Source organism: Acipenser ruthenus, chromosome 21, assembly GCF_902713425.1.
Source record: "Acipenser ruthenus chromosome 21, fAciRut3.2 maternal haplotype, whole genome shotgun sequence".
In the NCBI taxonomy this organism is placed as follows: domain Eukaryota; kingdom Metazoa; phylum Chordata; class Actinopteri; order Acipenseriformes; family Acipenseridae; genus Acipenser; species Acipenser ruthenus.
Window position 1 is genome coordinate 23,182,757 of NC_081209.1, and position 17,599 is coordinate 23,200,355.

General features: G+C 37.9%; 1 protein-coding gene across 4 annotated transcripts; it reads left to right on the forward strand.

Annotated features, from left to right (window-relative positions):
- Window positions 1-3,762: 3,762 nt before the first annotated feature.
- LOC117428494 (SHC-transforming protein 4-like) lies at window positions 3,763-17,352 on the forward strand. 4 transcript variants are annotated; one of them, XM_058995118.1, is made up of 11 exons: window positions 3,763-5,298; window positions 8,235-8,305; window positions 9,650-9,713; window positions 10,382-10,501; window positions 11,437-11,493; window positions 12,304-12,355; window positions 12,497-12,623; window positions 13,893-14,073; window positions 14,208-14,277; window positions 15,144-15,394; window positions 15,729-17,352. In XM_058995118.1, exons 1-11 carry the CDS (start codon window positions 4,675-4,677, stop codon window positions 15,879-15,881), a joined length of 1,770 nt encoding a protein of 589 aa, XP_058851101.1. In that variant the 5' UTR covers window positions 3,763-4,674; the 3' UTR covers window positions 15,882-17,352. The 4 variants fall into 4 exon arrangements, with proteins under 4 accessions (XP_058851101.1, XP_058851103.1, XP_058851102.1 ...); XM_058995120.1 differs by having other exon boundaries at window positions 13,896-14,073; XM_058995119.1 differs by having other exon boundaries at window positions 11,440-11,493.
- The last annotated feature ends 247 nt before the right edge of the window (window positions 17,353-17,599 follow it).

Sequence of the window (17,599 nt, forward strand, 5' to 3'; positions counted from 1 at the left end):
GGCAGCGCTATACAGCCATTTTGGGAGTCAGACTAATCTGGGTGAAAAGGTCAAGACTGGTTATCAGATTCACCTTATTTGGCTTAATATTGCTATCACAAACTATTGTCTGAAAATAGACATGGTGGAAAAACTCGATTACCCACAGACTTCAGCTTTCAGAACATTGTATTCAGTTGGTAATAGGGCTCAAGGAGAGTTTATATAAAGAAATTGAAATTGTGGGTTATCACAGTTTTCCAGGACACCCCTCAATGGATTATTAATCTAGAGCGGCACAGTACATTTCAGACACATTGAAACTCATATTGGTATGTTATATAAAGTATATGTCACCAAGGTCTGTTCCAACTGCTGTGACTATATGATATCAGTGGCTCACACATTAAAAGGAAGCTCAAACAGGAGCCTGACCTACATCTTCTTAATAAAAACAGGATTTCTAAATGAGTTTTAAACAAAGAACACTTTCAAGATGAAAAATAAACACTGTAAACAGTGTTCCTGTTTCCATGGTTAAAATGTAGTGAGTCTATTAGTCTTTATTATGTGAAGATAGGCAGTGTTGGATCAAATTAACTTGGGGTGATTTTTCTGTTTCTCTGTTGCTTGCCAAAAAAAGTACTTTTGTATTTAAAACAAATATGTTTATTTATGTATTTTCTCTGGTTTCTAAAAGAAACTATAATTAGGAATTACATTTTCACGTAGGTAATTAATTGCATGGCTCTTTATGAAAAGCATTTCTTTAAAGGTGATATATTTTTTATTTTTTCAGATCTAGAGTTGTCATGTTTCTCTATGAATAGTAATGTGTTTGACCACTGCTGCTTTCAGTGCATCACAGGTGAATGATAAGCTTGTGTGCCAGCAGTCCAAGTAAGGGAATTGTACAGAAGTGGAACTATGGAGAAGGAAGTAAACAGTCACCCAGAAGTCAAATTGCAGTACAAATGCACTTTTTAAAAAGCATAACAATAGAATACTACCAGTTCTGCAAATTGATCTGCTGACTATGTTTTCATTACAGTTGACTAATAATAATTTAAAAAAAACAAAAAAAAAACTGAGTGGTACACTACTGGAAATGTAAAGATACGGGAAATACCAACAATATTGGGATTATACAGGTGATCTCATCTTATATGTGCATTGCTAATTCAGAAGCATTTTAAGGAATAATACCCACTTTTGGAACTGACTGAGAAAGCCAGAGGAACTTGTTTTTAACAAAGTGGAGATATTGTATACAATTCACCACTAGGGGTGTGCACCAGTAATTTCTTCCTCCACTAAAACAGTGGGTTAAACAATAAGGCTGAACTGTAAACTTTTTTTTTGTGAAGTTAAGTGCTGTTATCATACGTGTAGGTGCAATGCTACAGATATTGTATCAGAGGCTTTGACCTACAGTACTCTAATGCCACTGTTTGAGAATGAGGCATCATGGTCTCATTTGCATTGACAAAATTGACTCCATGCGATTCCAATAGCTGGTGATTAAACTGATACTATTTTATTTAAAATGTGATATGCAAAAACATCTTGCTCATGTAGGACTCCTGATGCTGACAAAATAGTAAACCTAATATAATATGCTTGCTTCTATTAAAACTCCATTATGCAACAGCTGGAGCAGGCAAACATCTTTCAGTCAGGTTTAGAAAATGTTACGTGACCCTTGTGGTAATGATTTAAATGGCTGTGGATATGCAAGAGTTATCCTATATAAGATATAGTCCTAATGTATACCTTTTGAACATGCAAGGGAGCATCAGAATGTAGTTCATGGTGACCTACATTTACTGAGTTCTGGTCAGTGGTTGGTTAAGCTAATGAAAGTTAAATATGCTAAACTTATCTGAAAGCTTTCATGCAAATTCTGTATCAGTGATTATGTTCTGGCTCCAGTCCTATGAATGGCTCTGCAAAACAACAGGGTTTTTTTTTTTTAATATTCTGTCTTGCCTGGAGACATTTAGGCTTCTCAGGGACAGGGGCATAAGAGATCAGCTGGAATGGTTTTAGCTGTGTAAGTCATAAGATCTGCCACTGAGCTATCACAAGACAACGTTAACAGTGATATATAGCAGGGAAACATATCTCTTGCACGCAATGTTCAAGCTTGGCTGACCAAGATTAGTGTTGCAAAATGGACATTAATACCTATTACAAACTCAAGACATTGTGTGTAAATGAATCTGCAAGGGGTGTAAGATTCTGTCTTGACTTCCATGACCTGAGGTTTCATTGCTCCAAAGCTTGGCTCATATTCAGCACATTAAGGTCCAGCATCCAGCAAAATACACCATCTTCATACATTTCTTACAGTCATCAGCAAATAGCATTTGGTTTCGCCATGATAACATACAATCTGAATGCAGTATATACAGCACACCTATATATTACGCTTGCACACACATACTGTACACCCACGCACACACTCCTAAAACTCTTGCTAGGAGAGGTAAAAGCTGCAGTGGGAAGCAGCTTTTACAAATGAAATGTTGTACATTTGAGAAACGACAGGACCGCACTGATCTGAAGTAATGAGTCTGCAAGGAGTTTAAATTATTTTGTACATACCAGTCCTATGTTCTTCTCGGAAGGCAGGGGACTGTACCTCCTGTAACAATTATACCTGGTGCAGTGAAGCATCTGCCAACCCAGAGCCTCTATCACAGTCTTTCAGACCTGCTGTCTTGCCCTTCATGACTGCTGTATAATTTCTTGTAGATATTTACATGTAATACCCGCCTACACATACACCCACACACGCTCCGCCAGCCTGGCAACTAGCCTTTGGAGAAAAAACGCAGCAGTTAACATAATGAGCTGAAACCATTTTAATGTTGCACATAGCATCTTCCACACAAATGACCTACCAGTACCAAAATATTTAATGTAGGGGAACATGTGAAAAGGAACACATTTCAAAAACAGAACATTGATGTGCAGCTAAAATGAGATTCACAGTTAAAAAAAAAACAACTTTATTGTCAGTATTGACAGCCATGGCTTGTAGAAACCAAACCCAATACTATATAGTATGTTTAGTTTTCTTTATAAAGGTTATTTTACACAAAGAAGTTATGTGTAAATTGCATTTACGGGATAAAACTAAGGATATTACAACTTAGGCTAACTGTTTGAATCTGTTTAGTGCCACTGTGTATCAGTTCATTATTGAAGCAATTTCAGGAGTGGAATTAACTAAACAAGATTACATTGCCCTGTATGACTACCCAGGTTCTCTGTCTTTCTGTGTGTTTAGCCCCTTGCAGCATTCATTATGTCTTTAGAGTAAACTTGATAGGCCCAGGAAGTTGTACTAGACCGGAGATTGAACCAGCAGTCAATAAAAAAGAACTCCAATTCTAAGAAAGATGCCTCACGTCTCCCCTAGGGAATAATGCCATATGTCTTGTTGTCCTAGGAACCATAGAATCCCTAATCTTTTTTTTCTCCCCAGCACTGCCATGCACAATGAAGCTCTCAGATTTGATATGCACTTATCAACAAACAACAACACAAAAAACATAATTTCCCCTTATGCAATAGCTACCCTTCCTGTCTGTATGATTTGGTGCAGGATAACAATGGATAGTGATAAAAGACAACATTCAAATTGTTTCTGGTTTAGTGTGTTTATGGTGCATGAGTCACCCTGCCTTCCTCTGATTTGATGGGAGGGAGAGAGAAAAAAAACAACCACAGGGACTGTCAGTCAATTACAGCCATCTTCAGCTCCATTCACAGGTTTATTAGCATGCGCAGTGAGGGAGAAATTCATTCATAAAAAAGTCCATTCATGAAAATTGCAACATCCTCGACTACCTCTTGAGCTACCAACCACTCTCTAATTAAGACCTGGCTTTTAGAACGCAGTTGAGGGACTGTGAGGGCTGCTGCCTGCACTGTGTGTGTGAGCCTGCTAGAGATAGCATGTCTACATGGAGATATTGTGGAACACTGGCTGCTGAACAGTTGTGATCAGAGACAACAAGACTGACCTGAGTTTTCAAGGACAGGATGCTGCTGCACTGGGACTAACACTGGACTGGTATTTAAAGCACAGGGACTGTGCATTAAGACTGTGGTATGGCTAAGCAACATATTGCTCTTTCTATTCAGCTGTGAAGAAAGCTTCAGTCACTGGGTGTAAAAAAATGCAGACACTAAAAGTGTGTTTGACTGAATTATTGCAGACAATGTAGAGAGAGTGCAGCTGTGTTTTTTAGAGGCAGAATTGAAAGCAGTTTTGTCAGGAGACTTTATTTTCTTGTAGAGATGCACTGAGCAAAATATGCAATGCATCGGCATGCATTACAAACAAAAGTCACTGTGATGCTTGTTTCTTTCTGTTGGCAATTCCAATTGCTTTTAAGCTACAGATAGGTGCTTTTGGCTAAAGGCTTGTGTGCATCATGTACTTTATATTTTAAATCTGAAAAAGGAATTGCTTGTGTGCAATATGTAATTGATTTTGTATCCTAAAGTTTTCAAGGAAAATAAAGAGTAGCTATGCAGTTAAATAAGTAAAGGTAGGATCCATTACTTTGTATATTGATATAGTTGGATTCCAGCTATCAGATTTCCTTTATACTGATTTGTTGGAGCCCAGGCAGTGTATGCAGGAGCGTCTGGTTTCAGCAGTCCCAATACTCCCTGGCTATGAGAGAACATAATCCGTTCAGCCTTAGGGGAAACGTATTGCATGTAGGACTCTTTGGACAGTCGGGCATGCTTCACAGGGCGAAATACAGCCGATTCCGCAATGATTCTATCACCTCCCTGGATGATGGCATGCAAAGCCCCACGCCAGTGCTGAAGGTGCCACCTTCATCCTGCTCCTCTTCCTCCTGCCCTCCCTCCACTCCAGGCTATCCGGCTGACCAAACTTCCCTAACATCTTCGGAAGAGGGCTCCACCACCCTTTGTACTTTCCTCCCCAGGATGGCCAACATCAAACTCTCCAACCCGGCTGGCTTGTTGGGACTAAAAAGCTTTGCCCTGGCCACTAAAGAGGTGCCGAGGACCAAACTGACCAACAGTGTGATGGCCCACTGTGCCCCTGCATCCCCGGAGATCAGTCTAACCAGTTACCTGTCTGCCTCCTCTCCCCTTCCACAGGACTTTCATATTGATAAGTTAGGCACCACCAGCACAAAAAGCCCTGGCCAAGGAGGTGGGCAGCAGCCTGGAACTGAGGCATCCTTGTCCCTAAACAAGCTAGGAGGAGGAACTGAGCAGACCAGCCAAGACTGCCTGGAAACTGGGATGATCTACTATGTAAAGGTATGTGTTTCCCATTTCTATAAAGATACTGATGTAAGAACAATTTGTACAATTAAATAAGATGTCAAAGAAGTGTGCCTATGTTATCCTCTGAGTGGGGGAGGGGGGGGGGTCATAGATTAATAAATTGACTTTAATATGCAGAATATGCTGAATTGCTGGGAGTGAGCTTCGCTAAATTCAATGAGAGCTTGTGCCAGATAGCTGAATTGAAAAGTCCCCCTAGCTGTGGTATGATCAGTTATTGCTTCAGGACTGACTGAGAAAAGCATTGGGAAGTGTGAAAGAGTCTACGAACAAAACTACACTCCAATGTAATAATAGCTGAAAGAATGTGGTCACCAAAGGAAATGGACATCTGTGGCTGTTAAAACCAGGAGGCTGCTTATTTGAGGAGCCTTTGTCATTCACTGATGATGGCTCTGACCAGGCAGCCAACTGTAATGACCAGAATAATGTAATTACTGACAATTACTATCTTGCCAATAATATGAGTCATACATATTATTCTGCACAGCCTTCTGACTATTACATTGTAAATTGTAATGTATTGCTTTTATTACTATTCAGTTGCATGTAGTGTGCATTTAATCTGCTATATGCAAGTGTGCAATTAGAGGAGTATGTCCTGTAGAAATAACACACTAGATGAAGTGGTATACCATCAGATAACTATCTTAAGAGTGTTAGTAGCACTTATTATACCTAATTTCATAAATAGATCCTTGTGGTTAGGTCATAAATCACTCCCAGTATTTACACATATAATATACAGTACTGTATGCATTTAGCATTTCAGTTGGAAGTTATGCTTCAGACTGTGTGCAGCAGTATTTCTTATCTAACTGAAAATGAATGACCTCAGTATATTATCATCGAAGCATTGTATTTTATGTTCCTTTATTCATCAAAGTCAAATATATAAGATAAAGGTAACAGGATAACTGTGGTTATAGTTGCTTCTAACATACTTTGTTGAGAAAAAGTAACACAATCATTTTAAAGTTATAAAACTAGCAAGAAACTACTCGGATGAACCCATTTTTAAATCCAAGTTGTTTCTTCTTCTCGGAAAATGTACTTGTTCAAAATAGGACTCCTTGCCATAGTTTACATAGAATCAATTGAACAAAGCTCATACTACATTTCTATCCATAACTTCAAAAACATCCAATCATGGACTATAAAGTAGATACGTACAGATGAAGGCACTTACTGAAACATCTATCTGCTTGACTCTGCAGAACCAAGAAAATGAGAGGTTTATCATAGTGTTTTTCTTAAGCATTACAGTTTGTACTGGTACCAAAGGTAAAAAATAATAGCAGCTACTCAGTCACTTGCTATTACCAGCCATTTAAAGAACAAGGTGGCAGCCACCTGCTCTAAGCAGAAACAAATGTTCCACAAATTGTCAGTTGGGGAATCGTTGCAGTAATCCACATGTAAAAGTCTGATGTATTGTAGATATACAGTAAGTCTTCCTGAACTAAAAGTGATGGCTTATTTAAAAAAAAATAAAAAAATCACAATGTTATGCAATAAAACTGATGCACAATGTATCTTTTAAAAATACACTTTAATTTGTCATCAATTTCACAAAAGAAACTACTACAGTCAAGTCAGGGGCTATAGCAGGTCAGGGGTCCGCAGGGCAGGGCAATCCAATCTGGCTTGACATTAGGATGCTGCTTTGGCTAGTTGTTTTACATGACTCTGCATTGAGAATCACACCCCTGACATTAGCTCAGTATTGTTTCTAGTAGAGTTTTGGAGAAGAGTATGGTTTACTCTTGGCAGCTAACATGCCGGGTGAGTCACATAGATATTTCTGGCATCCTGCCTGACATGTCACACAAAATCCACAAAGGCTCTCGCAGGAAGTAGATTAACTTCAGTGACGCAGTGCTTCTCATCCTCATCCATCATTCATGATCCTGATTATATATCTGTTAGCCTTCCCTCACACAGGCACCCTGTGAAGCCTGCATGTATGCTATAAGCACATGGGTCACGTTTTATAACAACTAGCCAATAATGAACTCGATCAAGGGCTGACACAAATCTTGCCCTAATTCATGTGGGTAAGTTATTTTAATCAGCTTCACTAGAAAGAGGCTTATTCAAAATAATTAATAGCTAATGGTCAGATCAAAGGGACATTCTAATGATCATGATGATACCATTTTATTTGGTCGAAAGTCTATTTTTTAATTAAAACATGTCCTTAGGAGCCAGAGATCAGAGCACAGAGAAAAAAAAACGAATGCATCGATTTTCAGCTTTGCCTAGCGTAGCCTCCCACACACAGGCTCAGGATGTGAGCGTAGTCCTACCCAGCCTCCTGTGATTTCACAGTATGACTCACCTACTCTTGTAAATGCTTCATCCCATCAAGGCTAGAATAGTATTAAGAATTTTCTGAATTCCTTCAGTACATGTCTTGTGAAAGCTGAATTGCAAATAGTTTCTTTTACTATTTGAGCAGTTTCCATGTGTGTATCTTATTTAACAAGGGTAATTAGTAATTTAAATCAATCTGGATCCAGCTGAAATATTGGGACTAGATGGATATCTAACATAATCAGGGAGCTTTAGAATGGACATACTTGGTCTTAATGCACATGCATGTATTGTTAATTTACTATCCTATGATCTGTGAGCAAATCCATCAACCACACTCCCAAACCATTGATCTGCTACTCAACACATAACGCAGCAAATCAACAAACTCATTCTGTGACTCTATATGTACCTGTCAGTTTGGAAAATGATTAAAGAATTTGTATTGTTAATATGTAACCAGGTGCTGCAATTGAAATTACATTATATTATATTATGCGCAAAATAAGCATGTTGTAGCTTAAAAGATGTAATATTTCTCTATTTGTATTTTCCTATGTTTTTTTTTTTTTTTTTTTTTTTCCCCTCTCTAGTATATTGGCTGTTTGGAAGTGCTGCAGTCAATGAGGATGCTGGACTTTGGTACCAGAACGCAAGTCACAAGGTGAAGTTTATATGCATCATGTCTTTCAGACACTTAAATATAGTTCCAGCTATATCATATATATATGTATATATATATATATATATATATATATATATATATATATATATATATAGATATATATAGATATATATAGATATATATATATATATATATATATATATATATATATATAGTATAGCTGGATATATGTGTGTGTGTGTGTATTGAACCACTAAAGCAATGATACATTAGTGTGCTTTTTTGTTTTAGATCTATTGGTTTTAGACACGCAGTATTGGATAAAATATCCAGACTTCCCAATGTGACAGGAGAAGAAACTCCAATGAAGGAAATTGCACTTGGATGCATTTCCTGTTTATAATATCACAGAGAAATGTAAGCAAGGGGGTAGTTTAGCAAATCTAATTTGTTTTCAAGGGGATGGCTCAGCTTTTCCTTCTAAATAACTGACAAAAGGAAATAGCTCTTTCTTTAAAGGGTGTCTTTAGATTTAAATTTAAAGGGAGTTGACAGTTCTGTGCTGGATAGCTCTAATTTGAATTATTACTTATATATCAGTTGTTTATTTAATTCTAAATGGCAGTCATTCAGTTGTTCTGTGGAAGATTTATGTTCTCTAAGAATAATTCTTTACTTATCATCTCCTGGTTTCTGCATTGCAAATATCCCTATGATTCAATTCCTACCCTTTAGAATGCAGATCTGTCGTAGCAAAGGGTTCAGATTAAGAAGGCAGCTAAAATTCGCTCCAGAAGAATAAAGAAACATGGGACATAAAAGGAGCTCATGTCTGTGTAGTTACTGATGCTCGAGCTGTTGAGATTATTTGCTGCTGCAGGGTTTCCGGGAGACAGAGGGTAGGCGTGGGTGTGCACTGTGCAGCAATCCACTTTCATCAGTGTCCATTAATGAGCTGTGGCTGGATCAGTACTTCTGACCTGAAGTGGGAGATGCACAGAAGCAAGGCGGAAATTCACAATTAATTTTATTCTCTTCTTGCCTGTTGCACGGTTTACAGGGCTGCAGTGTCACTGCAGACACCAGGGCTGCATTTATCAGCCGGCTGTGTATTTGTGTTGTTGCTCTTTCCTCCTGAAAATAGATACTCCCATTGAAGTGCTTAGAAATACTTAAAAAAGATAATGCGATCTATTTAATTAATCTGTGATAAAGAACCAAAGCTTATAATGCAGTGAGCATGGTTAGACTAGACTCAAAGGAAACAATACAGCCAGGGCCAAGCCTGTTTTCCTTTCCAGACTTTCAGCATGGGCTAAACCTGACCTAAACGGTCGGTACAGCATGTTGGTCTTATTCTCATTATGTATTTTTTGTTTGTAGGGAAGCCATCAGCCGGTTGTGTGAGACTGTGCCATGTGTAAAAGGAGCAGCAAAGCGGAAGAAGGTAAACACAATCCATGCAAATATCCTCATTTCACCAGCGTTATCTCTGTCAGGCAGCTCTTTCCTCACACTCTTATCAGCTGAGAAAGATAATCAGTGTGAAGAAGGATATGTGTCGTGAACAGTCCATTCATTCAGGTCAGGGTATGTAGGTCCTTTGATGCAAATTAATCAGCAGTTATTTTCTGACCTCCCCTGGGACTGGTTAACATAATACGGTATTCCAAAATTGTATCAGGGTCTTTTTTAATGATATGAACAGTGCCTGATTTTAATACCACCCCCTGTATAAAACTGATCTTTTTGTGAACCTCATTCCACAGTGTTTTTATTGTAATGCTAGTAAGTGAGGGAAATCGCCAGCAGGATTTATAGACCATTAAAGAGATACAGGTTTCTAGCTAAGAATACATTCAATGAAAAAAAATCCTTATTCGTGTTTCAGTTTACATTCTATTTTCATTTTTTAAATTAGCTGTTTAATATAAATTTGGTGATGGGTGTTTTATTTTTACAAATTGCTAAATAAGTAGTGTTTGTATTATTATTATTATTATTATTATTATTATTATTATTATTATTATTATTTGATTTTTTTTAAAGACATTCAGATACACAGCAATGTATTTATTAACTAGAGTGTAATGCATTTTTAATCCTGTCTTTTAGCCTCCAAGTAAAGGCCTGTCTGCTGTTCTGGGGAAGAGTAACCTACAGTTTGCAGGAATGAATATAAAACTTATAGTATCTACAAACAGCCTCATTTTAACCACAGTCGACTCCCAACAGGTAAGAAAACTGTTAAATGCTGGTCTGGATATCAAAAAGCAATACAGATATTCTAAAGCCAGATGAACGGGAGTAAAGTGGTGGCATCAGGTCAAATACTAGGCCACATTAGCTACATCTCCACAGCTTTGAAATGTACAGATAGGCTTTCTGACACATTAGCTCAATCAGTCAATTCGATTTTTAGGATTTTTTTTAATCAATCAATTAGGGATTTGTTTAACTTATCAATTACATATTTAATAGCATGAAGACATGCACAGTGGTTGTTGGCTGAGGCAGGGTTGTCTGTCCCTTTGAAGGAGTGCTTTATGTCATCTACCTTTTCTAACCAGATTATTAGGCTACTGTGGGTGTTCTTTTATTCTCTATTACTGTTTCTGCATAGGATATTATTTACCAAGCTTACTTGTTAGGCATGCAAAAATGTAATTTTTCAACCACTGGGGCTTGGATTACCGGTAAATCAAAATTATGACAGCACCTTAACCATTATATAGCTATTTGGGAACCGCTCAGGCACATGATGAAGCTAAGTGATGAAGCTAAGTTTCCCCAGCCGGTCTTCCTCCCAAACCCTATGGGGGTGCAAAGGCAATCCTGTGCTCCCTGTGGGTCCGCAGCCAAGATCAGTAACTGGGCGCTCACATGACTCGCCCTACAGATCAACCAGGACAGGAAACGGCTCTGCAACTTCACAAAGAGACCCAGTAAATAGACCCAGTAATAGAGAGAGGAGCAGTGGGACATGATGTGACCACCTCTTGTGCCTGCTATTTTATACCACTCCATCATCTTCTCCATGCTCTACCGTTGCTACATGCAATGTTTCATGTGTAGTGCATACTTCCCCGTCCATCTGTGAACTAGTCATGTGACTTTCGAACCACCCTGTAAAATAATATAAAACAACTTTTTCTTTTCTTTTCCACCAGCAGATTATTGCCCATCACCATATGCAGTCTATTTCATTTGCCTCTGGAGGAGATCCTGTAAGTATAAGAAACATACATTAATATTTTATTCTTGTAACAAATGTGTTTTTCACTCCTAATTTCATGTATCAATATTAAATGTTCCTTTAAACTAGAAGCAGCCTACTTGCTTCCTACTTGTGCATACTTATTGAATTAACTTTTCTGAGAAAACATCCAATGCTTGAACATGAGTTTATAAAACTTAGTTGTTTATTTATTTTTTTTAACGACTGTGTTTACATGAAGTGGAACAGTTGATCCAATTAAAAAAAAAAAAAAAAAGGAAATTGGAATTACTTTTCAGGAAATATTCTGAAAATTACCAGAATTCTGAACAACACTAATTGGTGAAGGGAAGTAGGAGGGTGGGGGGCAGAAGGAAATGAAAAGTCATATTCATGATATATTAACAAATGTAATTGACACAGTTACAATTTGAACACAAGTCTGTGATATAGCAGGAAAATAAGTGGACTGATAAACCTGCTGATTGAATTAATCTAACGGGTGAAACAGGAGCTTCTCATTCTGGCGGATGTGTTATCACACTCACAGCTGGAAAAGCAGACCTACAGGGCCTCTTGAATGACACTATTGTTCTTTAGGGTATTGCAAGTGCGGATATTTGTTATTGGTTCTCATAATCTATGGGTCTCTGTAAAACAAGAGCAATTTTTTAATTCTCATCTTCAACACCTATCAAGCAATAATTAAGGAAATCTTAAATTGCTTCTGAATATGTGTGCGGGAAAATACATTTTAAACAGATGCGTGTTTCCTGATTAAACATATTACTCCTAAAGTACTTGTATTTCTGTTTTTTAGGATGCGACTGATTACGTTGCTTATGTTGCCAAAGATCCTGTAAATCAAAGAGGTAATTCATCGTGTTATTATTACCTGCCATGGTTTTGATGCAGGATAGAAAAAGGTTGGGTTTGTACAGATGAATATTAAAAAGAAAATATACAAATTGAATAGACATGCTCTGTAACACCTGGTACCCCTTGAATTTCAGCTTGCCATATCTTGGAATGCCCAGATGGATTGGCCCAAGAAGTTATAAGCGCTATAGGGCAAGCTTTTGAACTTCGCTTCAGACAGTTCCTCAATAATCCTTCACCCCTGATCACACCCCAGGACAGGTCTGTGTTTACATTAGTTTGTATTTCTTGTAAGTCGTTTGCCTTGTCTTAATACATTGATGATCTGAACAGAGACTGGATATGCACTATTGTTATAATCCAGAAATGACTGCTCACAAACAAGCCCCTACAGAATGTACTATATTACTACTCAATACCATCCTTGGGTAACGTTGTTTAAAAGAAGATGTGATACTGTCCCCTGAGCTGTTTATGATGTGTTCAATCATAATGACTGTTTCTTAATCAGAAAATGGAACATGTCATTTGAAGCTACTTACTATTCAATGCTTGGCATTTTAGCCCACTCAGATAGGCACTGTTACAATCCCAGCTGACTCTATTGGTCATAGCCAGCCAGCATGTGGTTTCTGGCCACCAGACGTAGCAGTAGGCTGTGTTTTTGATGCTGGTTGACCTGATTAACGGATCCGGCAGTGGAGAGCAGTCCAGCATGGTGCTGCCCACTCAACTGACCGTGGTTACAAATGAACAGTGCCTGCTCACTGAGATTTCCACCCTGGCAATGTCCTCAAATATATCCCTGAAAACATGCTTATATGCTATTTTAAATATTTGCCTTTCATCCAAAATCTCAATGCTCCATTAAACCTACATTTAGTAGAAAATTATGCCAGTGTGCCACTTAAATTTACCTTCACACATCAGAGGGTTGGACATTAGGTCTGGACATACCACCTTTAAATCGGATCACATCTCTGAAGGGTTCGAAGTTGGGACTGATTGGTATTTGGATGTAGCACAGTAACGGATAACATAGTTTGTGCCATTGCCTAGCATTTTGTTGGGATATACTGTGCTGTTGGGGGGGGGGCTGTATATGTTGTACACATAAATGATCATATGGTACTGTTCTGCAAAACAGCACTGTTAACTTTGGTGTCCCAACTCTTGGCTAAATTAGATAACAGTTCAAAACTGTGGCCTGGTTTATTTTCCCTCTTTATTGGCTAATTTCATTCCAACGTAGTCATTACTTACCAGACCTCTTGTAAATGAGGAAACTACGTCTCTAAAATGGTATCTTCTACAATACAACTACATACATCCCCTTGATTTGATGCACTGGCTTCCCTCATTTATCGAGAGAGTGAACGCATTCTCTGTGCCACTCAATTACTTTGTGCTCTTTCTTCTGGGAAGTCTGTTAAGCCTGCAAGGTTTTTCAAGATACAAGTCATTAAACAAAGTTGATTATGTAATTTAAGCTTTACTGATCTCTTCCTGTTGTCTGTGTTGCTGTTCCAGCAGGATGGCGGAAACAGACAGTGTGGCCTGGACTGTGGAGAATAAAGAGACCCACGAGTATTACAATGAGATCCCCGGAAAACAGCCCCCACCAGGTGGGATACTAGACATGAGGATACAAATGGAGTCAGCAGTGCAGAAGACTCAAGGCAACAGCCAGTGCGCAGACCAGCTGAGACGGGTATGCCATTACAAAGTCTCATTTCCGCCACCTAGCATACCTAACATTCAGGGTTGAAGTTCCTGCTTCATCGTCCATTTCTTATTGTGTACATCGTTTCAAAGATGAGTCACATTTCATTAACTGTCTTTCAGAGCGGCAGCCCACACATCAGTGTGTATGAAAACTGTTCATTAACTCAGAAGCAGCTCTGCCCTACAGTAGGTATGTCTGTGTCAGCCTTGATTGGATGAAACAGTTATTTTAAAGCATATGGTTTTATTAAAATACAAGATTCACATTTGAAGAGTTGGTAGTGAACTGGGGTTAGTTTTTGTACTAGTTTATATATATACTATTGCATAGTGTTTGGCCACTTGAGTTTGTGGTGTAGTCTTTTCATTACAGATGATACTCTGTATAGCCACTAGGGGAAATATCAGCAGCATTGTGCATTATTAATGCAATTAGATGGAGTTTAGGGAGTTGGATGCCCCATCTTGAATGGTAGAGAAAGGTGGGCAGTTAAAATTTCTCACATCAAGATGGGGACAGGTTAATGGTTACTCACTGGGATACCAGCTGTACTTGGAGGTTAGACATAGTTCTGAGCTTTATTGAGGCTGCAGGGGTGCTTTAAACGTAACAACAAGAAAAATACATGTGTTAAGATAATACTAAGTGGCTTCTTATGCGCCTCCATAACTTCAAACACAATATATCCAGTGCAAACGTATACACTTTCGTTGTCAGAAAGCTGGAACAAAATCCAGGTCTAAATGTAATTTATACAGTAAAATGAAAGACAAAGCCAGTTAGATGCCTGTGATCCTGCTGGAAATCTGACACTATCTTTAAAATAATATATGTATCTCTAAGATGTTACAATGGTGTCGCTGAAAATGAAAGGGAAAAGGATACTTCCAAGGGACAATGTCACTGTATCTAGACCTGCTGTAAAATGAAACCAGCGATGACCTGTAATACATGCTCACGAGAATTACTTACACATGCTCAATTCAGAGTGCTGTCAAATAATCCAGCCTTTTGTCTCTGACTCAGATGCTGTTTTTTTTTTTTTATCCTCACAGAAGCTACTAAGGCTGTTTACAACGGCTTGCCAGACAGCAGCTCTCTTAGTGTCCTCCAGCACATAAAGGAGCAACTGAGGAATGAGGTTTGGTATCATGGCAAGATGTGCAGGAAGGAGGCAGAGAGTCTGCTCACAAACAATGGGGACTTCTTAGTGCGGGAGAGCACAACCTCGCCAGGCCAGTACGTGCTGAGTGGGTTACAAGAAGGCACCGCCAAGCACTTGCTATTGGTGGATCCAGAGGGCATGGTATGAGCTTGTAGATGATGCTTTGCAGCACATTTTACTGTGCATATTGCCAGCCTCAGGGTTTCCATAAACTGTGAAAAAAGTCTGTAAGAAAGTATATGCATGGTGTTAAAGTTACTGTAGCTAACAAAATAGTTATTTCAATCTTACCCGTTTTGCACTTCCATTAGCTACATAGTGCCAAATGTACAGTTTTGAAATAAATATTTTGTTAGCAACAATCACTATTAAAGGATAAATATCTTCCAATAGGAGAGCTGGCTTCTTAATCAGATATGTGTTTTTCCAATACTCACTTAATGAATGTTATTATTTTTTCCAATTGCTTCATAAGGTAAGGACGAAGGATCACTTATTTAACAGTGTGGGGCATCTGATTCGCTACCATGTGAAAAACCAGCGACCAATCATCTCCTCAGGAAGTGAACTATGTCTGAGGGAGCCAGTCAGGCCAAAGCAGCACAGCACTACTGGATACCTGAAATGAAGACAGGTCCCCTTATGAATAAAGCCGTTCATTCATACGAGTAAACTGTTAAATGTGTACTTCACACTTGCATGGTCACTCTGCGACTTATTGTGCTAAATATGCTCTTGATCTGAGTACAATACCAAATCCATATCTTTGACAGTAAAATACAGCCAAAACAAGCAATCAATAAAGTGTGACCCATATATAATATATGTGTCAAAGCACAACTGTTTAACTGTACTGTACCAACATGGACTGATTAGAGATTCAGTGCTGGTCAAAAAGATGAAAATGTGCCTTGATGCATTAATATGTTTAATAGAATATAAAAAAAGAACCTAAACTTTTCATTTCATTAGCACATTGCCTATTTTCTAATAGCTGATGATTCTGTTCACTCAAAGAATTTGCCAAATTGAAATACTGCAGCACATTCGGCTTGTTGCTTTTATGTAAGGCTCTGTTTGTCTTCTTTTTTTGCCTTTTGAAAGCACTTTGGTAACAGTTTTACTATATTTATTATCCCAGCTTGGATCATATAGAGTACAAACCAGGGGTTAAATTGTGCCGGATCACACCAGATCCCAGATCCGGTAACTTTTTCTCTGACAGGCCAGAATTAAACAGTTTTCAATGATGAACCATATGAAAAGAATGGTGCAAAAAAGAACTCTATATACATAACATATACAATAAAAAAAACACATTCCTGTTCCATTAATGGAATGACAGAAGTGTAAAATCATATATATGATGCAATGTCTATAAGTAAGAAAATTAATGGGGTTTTTTGCACCCCAAACACCAAAAAATGATTTCAACAGTATTGTCGATCCTATTAGTCAACCCACCACTGGTATTGTTCAAACCTGAAGATTATGTTAAAACATGGCTTGGAAAAGGTTGGCATACAGCTACCAACAATAAGGCATGAAACCTTGATCTACAAGCAGATGAGAATTTGAAGCAGATATGGCAGCTACTGTAATTCAAGGTCAGGAGATTAGGTGAATAAACAAAAATGTGATCCCTCTTCCTTAATTATAAGATCCGGTAGCATTTTGTTTACAAATTAACCCCTGGAACAAACAATAGTATTTTTTTTTTTAAAAAAAGGCTGTTTTTCTGTCACTAGTTTTAGCAGTGAACTAAAACCACAAACTTACTGTATTTAGAACGATGCAATCCTTCAATCTTATCAACACATTGAAAAGTTGTAAAAGGAAGTAACAAAACATGTGTCCTGTTTAAAAAAAAATATTGACGTTTTTCTCGGTGTGCATCAAGAATTATTCAGTTTAATTTCAACTATACTTCCTTACAAATGTTCATAGAATACAAGAGGGTAATTGCATGAAAATGATGTATGATTTAAAGATACAAAATGATTCATATAACTGTACACAACTCCTGTGTCACTGTTAAATTTTAAATACTTCTTTGTAAATAGTATTGTTGATTTTCTGGGCGTATTTGTGAAGATTAAAATAGTTTATGACTGAAAGTCGTGTTGCCAGTTATTTCATATAAAACCATTACATAAATGACCGTGGTACACATGTGGCAGACAGAGAAGGATATAAATGGAACTCCATACATTAAACTAGCTCGGTGACCACTTTTAAAAATCTCTATTTTTATACTTCAGTCTGTACTTTAGTCTTGAATCAATTGCTTTATATATGTCCGCATTTTTTTTCATCAAACTTTCTATAGCGACTTGCATTTAGCAA

Excerpts from the sequence above, each read along its gene's own strand:
- LOC117428494 (XM_058995118.1), top strand. The coding sequence starts at position 4,675 with ATGAGAGAACATAATCCGTTCAGCCTTAGGGGAAACGTATTGCATGTA. Across the intron at positions 11,494-12,303 it reads TTGCCTCTGGAGGAGATCCT|GATGCGACTGATTACGTTGC; the intron begins GTAAGTATAAGA and ends TCTGTTTTTTAG. Across the intron at positions 14,278-15,143 it reads GCAGCTCTGCCCTACAGTAG|AAGCTACTAAGGCTGTTTAC; the intron begins GTATGTCTGTGT and ends TTATCCTCACAG.